Source organism: Alexandromys fortis, unplaced genomic scaffold, assembly GCF_014885135.2.
Source record: "Alexandromys fortis isolate MF-2015 unplaced genomic scaffold, M_Fortis_MF-2015_v1.1 scaffold_75, whole genome shotgun sequence".
Taxonomy (NCBI): Eukaryota; Metazoa; Chordata; class Mammalia; order Rodentia; family Cricetidae; genus Alexandromys; species Alexandromys fortis.
Window position 1 is genome coordinate 2,529,896 of NW_026067956.1, and position 14,071 is coordinate 2,543,966.

General features: G+C 49.2%; 1 protein-coding gene across 1 annotated transcript in view; it reads left to right on the top strand.

Moving 5' to 3' along the window:
• The window catches only part of CUNH8orf74 (chromosome unknown C8orf74 homolog), a 19,830-nt gene extending 18,305 nt beyond the window's left edge, over positions 1–1,525 (top strand). The window contains exon 4 of the mRNA XM_050152370.1: positions 1,286–1,525. Within this exon, the coding sequence (XP_050008327.1) occupies positions 1,286–1,525 (240 nt within the window). The remainder of the gene's footprint in view (positions 1–1,285) is intronic.
• The last annotated feature ends 12,546 nt before the right edge of the window (positions 1,526–14,071 follow it).

The following is a 14,071-nucleotide window of genomic DNA, read 5'->3' on the forward strand; positions in this document are numbered from 1 at the left end:
AGAGAGAGAGAGAGAGAGAGAGAGAGAGAGAGAGAGAGAGAGAGAGAGAGAGAGAGAGAGAGAACACATGCATAGACACAGCAGGAGAGGTAGTTGCAAGATTGTATTGAAGGGGTTCTGGTTGTTGTTTGGTTGATTTTGACTTCTGGTGTGTGGCCCAAACAAAGTATTCCTCCGAAGTTCAAAATGATATTTGAGAAACTGCTAAAATAATAACCCAGCAGGTTGGATGATACTCATCCAGGGTTAGGGCTCCTGACACATAGTAACAGGACAAGACATGCTAAGTACATTAAGACATCTCAAGTAGGCAGTCAGGCATGGTGGTGTACACCTATGATCCTACTACTCAGGAGGTGATGGTAGGAGGATCAGGAGTTCAAGACCAGCCTTAACTACATGAGACTCTGTCACAAAACAACAACAGCAGACATTCAATGGGGGTCCAGGAAGTTCAGTGAAAGCTTGTCTCCAGGTCCTTTAAGGACCATACTCTAGGGTACTGTGGCGTCTGTAAGCTAGGGCAGGAGAGGGCTGCCAAACTCCAGTTCCTGTTCCACCATGCCTCTCAGCTCCCTTTTAATCTTCCATGGGGCTCTCCAGCAAAGCTTGGGAGCCCTGGCAGCAAGCCTGAGAAAGGCATTCATCAACCATCACCACAGGGAAAATGAGCGTTCAGTCCTTCTCTAAAGATCTGTGGAAAAAACATGAATTTTATATTGAAATAACATCCAAGGAATATTCTGGAGTAAACTGCACATCAGATTTTAAGTATGTATATACAAACAATATATATCCCGATGTTTATCCCTCATCACTCCCAGATATCATGCATAACTTCTATCATAGCTCTAGAACACTATAGGGTCAGGAATGTGAAGGGGGTCACAGTGTGTCCTGCTAGGATGGCAAATGGGATTTGAGCTCATATTCTTCCTGTCGTGGACTGGTCCAGAGTTAACCCCATTCTCTAAAGCTCTACCTGTCCCCTCCAATGAAGTCACCAGGACTGTGAGATGTAAGGACAGTCGGGAGGTGGGAAGAGCTCCCTATGGCCATGTGGAACATTACTTGGCACTGGCCTCTGGTCCCAGAACCATGTGAGAGACAAATGACACACACAAGGAGATTGCTACCCAGGATTTGACAGGGGAAGGGAGAGAGCTGGTGTACGTAGGCGGTGACGTCCACAGAGGAGGGCCACCACTCTGGGGAGCCACAGCTGTCGGTGGGAGGATGGGCCTTGGCTGGCCTATAAGCGTGCTCACTGGTGTGTGTCCTGCAGGCTCTGGAGCGATTGGTCAGCGACGCCATCCATATCCAGATCGCATGCCTGCAGGAGCTTCTGCAGTACGAGATCCAGGCGGCCTTTGACATCCTGGACCTGAGGCTGCAGAAGAAGATATTGAGCCTCAGTGCTCCTCCACCCCCACTTCCCTGTATCACCGCTGGCCAGGCAACCCTAGAGGACTCTCCTAAGGCCAGTAAAGCCAATAAAGGAAAGAAAGGCAAAGCTAAGAAGTAGGAGGCTGGTGACTACTGCCCAAGGACCCATGAGAGAAGCAGTATGGACATGCTCGGCATAGACCAGAGGCTCCTAGTGATTAAAAGAAACAAAGCCACTCTCGTGCTGTCTCTGTCTTGGAAACCACAGTGTGATGGGAGAGGGTAGCTGCTTGCCTAGGACAGACCTTTCTTTCAGTGGGACCACAGAAGTCTCCTGAGCAGAACACGCCCTGGGTTTCTCCTTCCCTGGACATACGAGTGGTGTAAGGTCTTACAGAGCATGCCGGGAGAGAGATGGAGCAAGGTCAGGTAGGTCAGCCACCCAGAGACAGAGCTGAAGAAAGGAGAGCCGGCACTCAGGGCTCTGGATCTGGGCTCTTTCCCTGGGGCACTGTGCCTTCATGCAGACATCTACCCAAGCTTTCTGCTACTGGTTTGACGGGGGGCAATGACACACCTCCATGAGTAGACCACCAGCCAGGTTCGTCCAACCGAGCACCCATCAAGCCAACCTGGAGGGGACTGATTCTGCAAACCTGAGCAGGAAAAGGTAGTTTTTGTGGTCCTGAGCTGACAAAGCAGTGGCAGAATCCTTCTACCCTCAGGGAGTCCCTTCTTGGAAGAAGCTGGATCCCACTAAAGTTTCAACCACAGTGGAAGTGGAATATTAGAGAATGGCGCGCAGAACCGCAGAACCGGGGCTGTCACCCTGTTGAGAGAATGCTTGCCTAGCATGTACAAGGCCTGGGGGTTGGTCCCTAGCACTATATAAACTGGGTATGGTAGTACACACCTGCAACCCCATCATTTGAGAGGTAGAGGCAGAAGGATCAGAAGTTCAAGGTCATCCTTGGCTACATAGAGGTCAATTCTGGATATGTGAGATCCTGTCGGAAAAAAATGTGATGAATGGATGAATGGATGGATAAAAATCTCCTCCCTCTGTCCCTAGAGACTGAGAGGTACAAGAGTCATCTCAGGGGCAAGCACTCCTCACTATGGTCTCCAGTGAGCCAATACCCTCATCACAACAACATGAGCACAGCAACATGGGCGAGAGTTGCAGCACTCTGCATTGTTCTGCATCACTCAGCAGCGCTCTGCAGTGCTCTGCATCTCTCTGCATCGCTCTGCATTGCTCTGCCTTGTTCTGCACTGGAAACCTCTGCCTGTAGGAGTTTCAGGCTTAGGGGGGAAACTGTCATGCCCACCCCTGGCTGACTTCTACAGCAGAGTTAGTGCCAGTATTTGTGAATGGGGTTCCAGGGGAGAGGAAACTCCTACTGCCTCTCGGGCCTTTCTGGACCTATGATCAGAGCAAATAGAGGGCTGAGGTATTAGCAGCAGCCCTGAGCTGCCTGGGAAGCGATACCAAATGGGATTTTCCAGCACGGGTGGGTGGACTTTAAGCTGACCATGGACTGAGAGTGTCTCCTCTGAGCCCCAGACACATGCCAAGTTGTGAAGAGCCTGAGGAAATAGATGCTCCTTACTAGGATGAGGCCTGGGACAGAGTCAGGGTCTGTGGGTGGAGTGGTTACAGGTTCTTTTTTGTTGGGGACAGTCTTGGTTGACACCTACTGGGCCTGCTTTTCTCTTTATCCCCAATTTAATGGAGGCCAGCAAATTTGCTTTAAAAGAAGACAAGATGGGTCCTCCTGTCCCAGGTTCAGACACCACACCCCTAGTGGGGGCGTTGCTATGGTCTGAATCTAGCACGTTCCCCCATAGGCTCCTGTTCAGCTTCTTTGTTGGCCAGGCAGTGGCACTGTTCGGAGTGGCTGTGGAACCTTTGGGTAGCAGTGTCTAGAGGTGGGCTTTTAAATGCCATCCCTGGTTCCAGGCTCCTGATTTGGCTCCACTTCCTCTGGTTCCTGGTCTGCCACAGTGTGAACAGCCTGTCTGCATTGCCCCTGCCACCCCAGCCATGCTTTCCCTGCCACAAGGGACCCAAATGCTCAATAAAACTTTCAACCCTCAAGTCATCTCATGGGTGTTTTGGCCACAGTCATGCAGAAGCAATTAACAGATGCAAAAGCACTCCTGAGTGAGTTTTCTCCAGGACTCAGGGGACATGAGTAGACATGGGTGGCATGCCTCACCTCCCCAAGCCTTCCACAACTCAGTGGAATACTCTACGCACAGTACCTGAGGCCTCCCTGAGCTATTAAGTGCAGGCCAACACAAGAAACCAAGGAGAGCCAGCTCCTCCCCTGAGGGTGGCACCCAGGGAAGAGCTGCACCTGCCAGCTGCTCAGTCCCCAAGCCACTGCGCTTGTAGGTGTGGGAAGCCACCAGCCAGCAGGCTCCAGAGCCTGTGGGAAGGGCGGAGAGATGAACCAGGCACTGTGTAGAAGATAAAGCTATAGAAAAAAGGACTTGGCTGTGGCCCCAGGGTGGGGGTGGTGTAAGAATCCCACAGCCATCTACTTACCCCACTGTTTGCTATGACACTTTAACTTTTCACTAGGACCTTTGGCAGCAACGAATTTGACAAAGAAGAGCCTGACTGATAAAAATGTGATTGTCTGGTTTTGATGTAGAATCTCTGTCTATGTAGCCCTAGCTATTCTTGGACTTCCTATGAAGGCTAGACTGGTTCTCAAACCCGTGGCAATCCTCCTGCCTCACTCACTTGAGTTCTGTAATTAGAGGTATCCTCCATCACACCTAGCCCAAATCTTGGTTATCTTGGCTTTGCCTCTTTCTAGAAAGCTAACAGCAACACCACAATGTGAACAAGCTGAGTATTGGGTCCACCAGGAAAGTCACAGCAATATCCAGGGGCACAGAACACAGGGGTGCCAAGCTGCTAAAGAACACTCTGTTATCCCATGAGGTCAGCAGGACTCTAAGGCCATCTGGAACCTGGAAGATGAAATACCGTGAGACATTTTTAAGATGACTGGCCTTCTGTGAACTCTTAAGATTTCTTATACAAACTGCCCCATGAATTACACTGACACAAAAGACCTTTGCTCCTGGTAAAGGAACCCAGTTTTCTGTGCCCTAGCAGTTTCAATAGAAAAAAGAGCTAGCTCCAAGATTGCTATGTACTTCCATACAACAGGGGCAGGGAAGAGTCACACATGTAGAATGCCTTAACTATTGTAACTAAGAGCAGAAATTCAAAGTCCCCAGAGCTGGGAGATGTTTCATTACAGTGCTTGCTGAATATGCCTTTTGCAAAGCTGAGTATAGCTTGTAATCAGGCACCCAGAGGCAGAGACAGGAGAATCCCTGGGGTTCCCTGCTCAGCCAGCCTAGTCTACTTGGCGATTTTCAGGACAGTAAACATCCTATCTCGAACAAACCAAACAAACAAAACAAAAGCCCCCAAAAGCAATTCCCCAAAACAGAAAGCAGCTAAGGAGCAACAGCTGACCTCTGACCCCCACAGGTACATGCATCCTCCTTCCCCTCCCCCCCACACGAAGCCCACATGTAAAGTTCAGCATGCGTTAATGATAAAAAGTACTTGCTTGTATCCATCCACAGGAACAAGAAAAGGGAGACAGGTAACAGGAAACCGGAAATGGACCGGTCTCTACTGGTGACACTGTGCCAGACAGTTGTTAGTGGTCACACTCTTTCCACCTGTGTTAATTGACTAGTTATTAGTTTCAGACACTTAGGCATTGGGGTCTCAACAGTAAACAAACAGAATGTATCTCACTTTTGAGAGGCTTGAATTTTTTTATTTGTTTGGTTTTTAGGTTTTGTTTATTTTTATTTTTATTTTTATTTTTATTTTTTTATTTTTTTTGAGGCAGGGTTTCTCTGTGTAACAGTTCTAGCTGTCCTGGAGCTTGCTTTGTAGACCAAGCTGGCTTTGAACTCACAGAGATCTGTCTGCCTCTGCTTCCCAAGTGCTGGGATTAGAGGTATGTGCCACCACCGCCCAGCGAGAATTTTAAACCAGAAAATAACCAATTATTAAATAAGATGCCTGGAGGTGCCTGAGGGTGGTCAGACTGTAGCAGATCAGGAAGGAGAAGAGGCAGCACCAGGGCTAGACCCAGGGAACAGATATCAATTTCGAAGTCCAGCCACTAACAACCAACTCCACCTAGCCAGATCCTGCCTCCCAGAGGTCATAAACAGATACACGCAGCAATGTAATCTTGGGGTGTCAGTGTGTTCACTGCCAAGGCTGTTCAATGCTTACTCTATTCCAGTCACCGGAGTGAGTCTTACACACAGACAGAAAAAAAGACGAGTGCCCTAGAGGGCATACTCACTGTAGCGCTCAACCGGGACATCTCACCAAGGTTCCCCCTCCTTCAGGGTAAGAGCCATCCCCAAGTGGACTGGTCAAAATAGTCCATTATCATGGACCACAGTGATTGGACCAGGCAGGGGAATGTGACCCAAACTGGCCCAATTAGCATACCTCATCCTTACCCATCTACCACACCCCTTGCCCTAATGTTGACACGGAGATTTTGTCACTTAAAATTGTCAGAGTTCATTTCCTCTTGTGGGAGAATTCTAGGGGGCTGAGGCAGGTTGTGACTGAGACCCAAGCTAGAATGGGGGAAGACGAGAGGCCATGATGAGCAAGAAAGGGGAGAGCTCTGGCTGAGAGATTAAATCTTTAATCCCCCACGCTGGGGGAAGCTCCACCCTGTCGTTCAGTGGTTTGGTTGTGTGAGCCAAGGCACACACACACACACCCATTATCCGACTGAGGTCAGTGGGAAGGGCAGGGAAGGATGCCACCCTGACAGATAAGGAAACTGAGGCTCGCAGGTGGAATGATTACTCAAAGCCCATTGGCTAATCGAGGGTGAAGCTCTGGAAGGAGCAGCCAGAACTCCCACTTGCCTGGATGACAGCTCTGCGGCCCCTGACAGCCTTTCTGGATGAGTCGTGTAAGCAGGACCACCACCCTCTTCACCTGAGCCATGGGCCCCTTGGCAGAGACCATACACAGCCTCCATGGAAGCAGAAAACTACTCGGGCTCAGAGGCAGCTCCTCCCCTCTGGACCTTGTGCACACAAAGCCTTCCAGAAGCAGAAGGTCAGAACAACCCAAAGGTTCCTCACAGGACCCCTGTGAAATGGCTAAGAGGTCCCTGACCCTATCTGAAAGTTGTTTTTTTTTTTTCTTGTGCAGAGGTGCAGCATCTACAGACAGTGCCCAGTCTTGAACCAAGGAGTTGGAGGAACCCATGTGTCTCCTGAGACACCTTCTGCTCTGACATTTTAAGAGCATGGTTCCCAGCCATGTCTCCATGAGATCCAGGACACAGGCATTTGATATGATGAGACTAAGATGTCCAGACCCCACCCTTTCAGAGGGAGCTCCTGGGGTGTTGTCCTTCCTGTGGGTTTCAGATTTCAAGCAGAACCTGGAAATACTGTTTCCGCTGGCCCTCAAAGAACAGGAAGTGGCACAGCTGAGATTGCCCACAGTCTCTTGCGTGTGTGTTTGTGTGTGTGTGTGTGTGTGTTCACGTGCGCTTTGGAGCTTTTCTAGCAAAAGCTTGGATCTGTGGGTAAAAATGGGGCAACATCACCTGAGATTCTATGGGAATCTTACAGGCCAGCAGCCACAGTTTTGTGACAGTCCCCAAGGACAGTCCTAGCTGATATCATAGGTATGTGTGGAGAGCTTGCTGAGAGTGGAGACTCGTAGCCCATTAGAGTTGGGTGGTTCTGTGGAAGAGGCGCCATGAAGGGACAGACTGTGTTTGTTCCACACAGATCCACCGCACATGCTTACATGCTCTTCTCTGACTCCAGACAAGGCTACAGAAAGCTGCTCTGTGAGCATCCAACCCATTCAGCATGGGTGGTCAATGCACCAACTCAGGCTCTACCAGGTATCTGCTGCTTCCTGTCCTGGGCCTTCTCTGATGTCATGGTATGGTTAACATAGGGAGCCAGCATGGCATTGATGTGTAGGGCTTTGAGTTGCAGCACTCAGCATCTCATGGGACATCTCAGCTCTGATCAACCGCTTCTCCCTGTGTCCCTAAGGTGGACAATCTAAGACAAACCTCATGAATCCTCGGAAGTCCCCAGAGAATCAAGCACCAGTCACCCACAATAGTGGCCAGTTGTCCTAGTCTTGTTTCTGTTACTGACCCTGATGGAAAAAAAAACCATATACACACAAATAAATAAATAAAAATAAAAAACTACTTGGGAGAGAAAGGGTGCATTTGTCTTGTAATTCTAGCTACCATCCATCATTGTGGGGAAATCAAGGCAAGAACTCAAGGCAGCTAGTCGCCTCACATCCAAGAGCAGAAAGAAAATGAACACACGCTACTCCGGCCACTTCCTCTACTCTTACACAGTTCAGAATCCCTGGCACAGGGAGCGGTGCTGCTCCCAGTGAACTGGGGCTTCTCACCTCAGCTAACTAGTCAAGACAACCCCTCACAGACGTGTCCACTGTCTAACCTGATCTAGACAACCCCATGTGGAGAGTCTCTTCCCAGTTGATTTTTACGTATATCAGGATATAATGAAAACTAACTATCACAAGGACGAATTTTATCTTGACTTGTCTTTCTCTCTCTGGGCCTCACCTCTGCTCTCTGAGATTGCTCTCCAGGGAAATGTTATACCGCCTTTGCATGGATTCTACTTTCACAAGGGAATCTGGCCTCAATCACACGGTTCTCTCTTTGTGTTCCCATAAGTCAATGCAGCCCTGTCATTGCAGCCTGACATACCATCCCAGATCTCAGCGGTTTCCAACAAGTGTCACAGCTACACAATGTAGTGGGAGCTAATGTGCGTAGCTTCTCTGTCCCCACAGCTGGGTCAGGCCAATGGGGGCCAAAGCACTCACTTCTGTGTGGCTAGTCTCAATAGCTGGCAAGGTGGGGTCTTGCTAGGTGAGACTGTTGGCTGGCAGCTTGTATGCTCACCCCAGGGCTTCCTCACAGCATGCGGATGGGCTCCAGTGGGAGGAAGAAGTCAGTAGACTCTTCTGCTAACTACTTTTCCCATTGCTGTGAAAAAACATGCTGACGAAGGTGACTTAAGGAAGGGTCTATTTTGGCATACACTTTGAGGGCACAGCTCATCACGGCACAGAAGCCACAGCAGCGAGGGCGTTGGCAACTGGTCACAACATATCCACACTTAGGAAGCTGAGAGTGGTGGATGCTGGTACTCAGCTTGCTTCATCATTTTTATCCACTCTGGGGTCCCAGCCCATGGAATGGTACCATCCGCAGTTAGGGTGGATCTTCCCATCTCAATTACTACCATCCAGAAACTCCTTCCCAGACATGCCCAGAGGTTCATTTCCACAGGGAGTCTAAGTCGCCAAGTTGACAATCCAGATTAACTGTCACCATTCCTGAAGTAGTTCAGCCCAGCCGAGACTCGAGGGGACAGGCAGATAGGCAAAGCCATCAGTGCAGGGTGTGGCACTCGTCTCGAGCCATCTGTAATCTGCCAAGCTGGCACAGACACTGGATAAGCGAGGAAGCAAATTAGCAATCAATTGAGCAAGCAAATCTGTGAATGGGAGCCACCAGCGGACTCCACGCATGACCTCCTTGCTTGGCTCCAGCACTCAGCTTGGACTCTTGGAATAAGATAGTGATACTAATTTGTTTAAGACTAGGTGGTTTCCTTTTTTAACCTCGGAGCTATGAAATAGCAAAGCTGAAGGGATCCTTGGGGTGCAGAAATTTACTTCAGGCATCCCAGACTTGAGTGAAAGGAAGAGGACAAAGAAGGGGCTTGCCTATTGAATTCATGGTGGCCATTGGCCTGTGACTAGGATACTGCAAAGGCATCTCCCCCAGGGCTGTGCTATCTATAGGAGCATAGGAGTCAGCTTTACCAGTCCCTTGTGATGCTTCAGCTCCAGAAATCCCCCTCAGTGCCCGATTGGGAGCAATTATTGAAACATCGTTAGAACCCAGACACAGGAGGAGCCAAGAATGTCACGGTGGGAAGGATCTCAGACCAGGAACTCACAAAGCCCCTCTGTTTGCAATGCTCCACATTTGTTCCAATGGTGGCCCACTCAGTTGCCAATCATGTAGCTACACGCCCTAGACAGTGACTCCTATGTAAGGACCCAGGCACTGTGTTGTTCTACATTCCATAGTATGGGGAAGCTTGCACGTTTGTGGCCCATGAACATCATGGGAAAATCATATAATAAAAATAAGCTCTGGTTTACTTTGAATGCCTACTGAGCAAGGCTCTGATTTCAGACTCCTCAATTTATGGATGAGAAAACCAGGTTCGGACATATTGGGTAATCCTGGCTCTCTCTCTTTCCTTGGTTAATTTTTCACCTGCTAGGACCAAACCAAGTCACCTACTTCTTTCCCTCAGTCAGCCAACATAGATATCACAGCCCAGTCTACCGGGAGACCTCAGAGAGCTCTGATACCTTTCATGCAATCCAAGAAGAAGCAGAGCTGAGGGAACGCTGGTCACAGAAGCAGGACTCAGCACAAGAGAAACTTAGTGGGCGGGGAGGAGATGTCTGGGAGCTGAGAGGCCTGGGGGAAAGTCGGTAGGGCAAGGCGCCTGAGGTATAGGCTGTCTCAAGCTGAACAAGCCCCATGCTGGTGCATGGATTTCTAGCCAATCCAGATAGAGCAGCAGTGAATGAGCAAACAGATGATTCTCTCCAGGTTAGGTGAAGCAGTGAGCTTCCTGGAGTTATCCGAGTTATTTGCAGGCTTGTGGGCGGAGTGCTGCTTACAGGAGCAAGGGTGACTCAAAGGGAGCTTTCACCACTGGAAAGCCCACCCTCATGCCAGTGACGACTCTAGAAAGCTGTGTCGCTGGGGTTTCCTGCACAGCTTGTGGGCAGCTTCACTCTTGAAGAATCTCCCATGCCTCAGCACTGTGTGCTATAAGCTCCTGGGGACATTCTAACCCTTGGATATTTCTTGTGAGTTTTTTGAAACCTTTTGGGCCTTTTGTCCTCCAAGAGGGAATGTCTGAATCCAGGGCAATGGTTCTCAACCTGTGGGTTGTGACCCCACTGGGGTCACATATTAGATATTTATATTATGATGCATAGCAGTAGCAAAGTTACAGGTATGAAGTAGCAACGAAATCATTTCATGGTTGGGGATCACCACACCGTGAGGAACTGTTCTGAGTCACAGCATTGGGAAGGGGTAGATGGCTTTTCTTTTGAGCCACCAGTTCAGAAAAAGCAACACAGAGACTTATTAATTATGAAAACTCAATTGATAGCTTATTCCTAGCTAGCTTTTATAACTTAATCCATGTTCTTTTACATGGCTTGGTACCTTTACTTTGTAGTGCCCATGCTGTGAGCTCTGTGTCTCCTGGTATCTCTTGGCATCTCCGCCTTTCTTCTTTCCAGCATTCTCTCTGACTCAAAAAATCCTGCCTAGATATTGGACGTTTAGCTTTTTTATTAAACCAATCACAGTGACATATATTCACACAGTGCAAAGGAAGATTTCACAGCCGGAAGACTGAGATCCAGCAGGGCAGCAGCTACAACACAGGTTTGCTGCTGTGTTGGATGGATCATAAATGGTACCGTGGTCCTTTAAAGCTGCTGGTCGATTCTAGTGAGGGCAGGATTTGCAGCTGGGGAACTCTATACTCCAAGTTCAAAAAGGTGGCCCAGGGAACCTGTCTGGAAGACCTGCTATTTTCTCATTCACACATTTCCTGAGGTGCTCAGTCTCCTCCACCAAGACCACCTTGGTTGCCTAGAAGACAGGAAAATCACATCCTACAAAGTCATAGTTCAGCTGGCAGAGAGACACACATAGGTCAAGTACCCACGTGGTTTACAAAAAACAGAGGCACCTCCAGGCTCAGAAACCCCAGGGCCTTTGCCCTTCCTCCCAGGAAGAGAGGTTTCCATGTTGAGCAAGATAGTACAAGTCAGAGGCTGAGCCTGACCCTCCTGGCCCAGGCTGATTCCCAGCACTGTGGGTCATTAGGGCCAAGTTACTGACTCAGCCTGCAACCCTCCACATAGTCACTTCCCTTCAGAGCAGTGGTCCAGGCTTGAAAGTGGGTATCCTTGTACCCCTGGCTACTAGGGCCTGGGCCTGGATCCCAGACAGGCCTTTCTAGTCTCTCTGAGCAAGGTTGACTTGGCAATTGTGTTGTGTCCTGGCAGGAAAACTCCAGAACATCTTGGTGGTGGGAACCATTCAGGAAGTATCCTTGAGGTGTCTGTGCCAGTGTGAAGGCTCAGCTAGAGGCAGGGAATGGTGGTTAGGACCCAGTAGAAGAAGCAAGGCCTGGTTCCAGTTCCTCAGCAAACCAGGGCATGCACTGGATGCAGTGACATGGGAATGGAGCATGGCCTTGTAGAAGGGCCATCGCGTGGTGTCCAGCCAACACAGAAGGACAGGGAGCAATGAGGAAGACACTGAGACTCACATGTATTCATTTAAAAAGCAAGTTTCCAGCCTGCTCTGGAGACATTGGGAAATCAATGAACTGAAGAGGGTGAGGCAGGAGGATCGCAAATTCTAGGCCAGCCTGTACTACACTTTCAAAAACGCCAGTTACCAATAAGCTGGGGATGTAGCTTAGTGGTTAAGAACCCCCTCCCCAACCTGCACAAGGCTCAATGTTCAATCCCCAGAACCATATGGAAATAAAATATCATGTTTCCAAACCAATATAATAATCCAACATTCTAAAAAGACTTTTAAAGCCTTTGGGTGAGCATGTCTGGGGATCCGTAAAAGCTTCAGAATACAATTAAATGTTAACAGATGGTATCACTACATATGGAGCTAATAGGGATCTCCCCTGTCCCAAACAGATTAATGGAAGAACAAGATTTGGTGACCTGAGCATGTGTGTATGAATGTATGCATGTGTTTATACACACAATTGTGTGTACATGTGTATGTATATATGCATGTATGTGTGCATGCATGTTTAAATGTGTTTGTGTATCTGTATCCATGTGTATATATAGGTGTGTATATATGTATGTTGATATACACATATGTGTAATGTATACATGTGTGTATGTGTGTATCTATCTATATGTATATACCTATGTACCTAAGTGCATATGCATGTGTGTATTAAAATACACATACATGTATATGTGTGTATGTATACATGTGTGTTTGTATGCATGGGTATATGTGTGTGTGTCCCATGTAGCACAGATTTCCTACCTGGCCATACCCTGGTGAGAAAAGCATTCCAAAGCATTTTTGCTCATGACTGATGCCAGGGTAGGGTGTGGCTACAGTCTAGGAAGAGGAAGGATTCAGAACAGAGTTAGATTATTACAGGATCGTCAGGTGACACTACTGGGAAGCTATTTCCCATCACGGACCATGTCTAGCTGTTCCAGCTGATCCTGTAGAAACTCTGATCTCCAGACGTACCACCTTACAGACAGAAATACAGATGCACAAAAGCAAAGCCTCCCCACTAGGGTGGAGCCCCAGACTGGGGTGGAGCCCCGGACTGGGGTGGAGCCACTGGACTGGGGTGAACACCTAAGCTGGGGTGGACACCTGTGCTGGGGTGGAGCCTTGGGCTGGGGTGGAGTCATTGGATTGGGGTGGAGTCATTGGTTTGGGGTGGAGTCCTGGGCTGGGGTGGAGCCTTGGACTGGGGTGGGGTGGGGCCCTGAGCCAAGACAGAGCAGTGGGATTCTCAGGCCTGAACATCCATTCTGCAACCACCACAGGACACTCTCTCTGTACTTGCCACAAAGATCAGCGCGATGCCCTTCCCAGATCAACACATTCCCAGACTGGTGGGAGGAGACACAAACAGAGCTCATATCAACTCAGTGCACTGCCTTGTGCAAAAACGTACAGAAATGGGGCCAGTCGGCTCTGGTGGGAAGGGGAGGCCCTGGGCAGGAGTTGAGGAGTGTTGACGAGGCTTTCAGAGCTGGAGACATGTAAGACAGTGTCCTGACACATACTGGCTATCTACGATGTGACCATGCAGAGGAGAGCATCTCAGCTGGAGGGAATCGTATACACCAGAGCCCGGGGATGTGAAGTAACAGATATCCAATTTGGAAATTTGCTGGACACCAGCTCAGACTAAGGAAATAGGTGGGCCTGTGTGGAAACAAGGCCTGGGGGTCCCTCTGAGATGGTCAAGTTTCACTTCGTTAGCAGTACTGAGCTAGCAGGTTGCCTCCCGAGGTTGTCTGGAACCATCTTTTTTTTTTTGATTTTCGAGACAGGGTTTCTCTGTAGCTTTTGGTTCCTGTCCTGGAACTAGCTCTTGTAGACCAGGCTGGCCTCGAACTCACAGAGATCCACCTGCCTCTGCCTCCCGAGTGCTGGGATTAAAGGCGTGAGCCACCACCGCCCGGCTGGAAGCATCTTTCTAGCTAACTGGGAGTGGGAACAGCACAGGGCAATAGAAATAAGCAGGACGGAGTTCAGAAGGCAGGGGCTCAGAGACCCCATTCCCAGTAGCAGAAACCCAGACTACTGGGGGCAGGATTCAGCGGATAGAGGACTCTTGTCCTATCCTGTCCAGCTGAGCCAACCTGGGAAGAGAGATAGAGAATCAACTCTGGGCAAAGTGGGGGCCACATGGGAATAGGGCCAGGCCAGGTGTCTAGGGGCCTTGT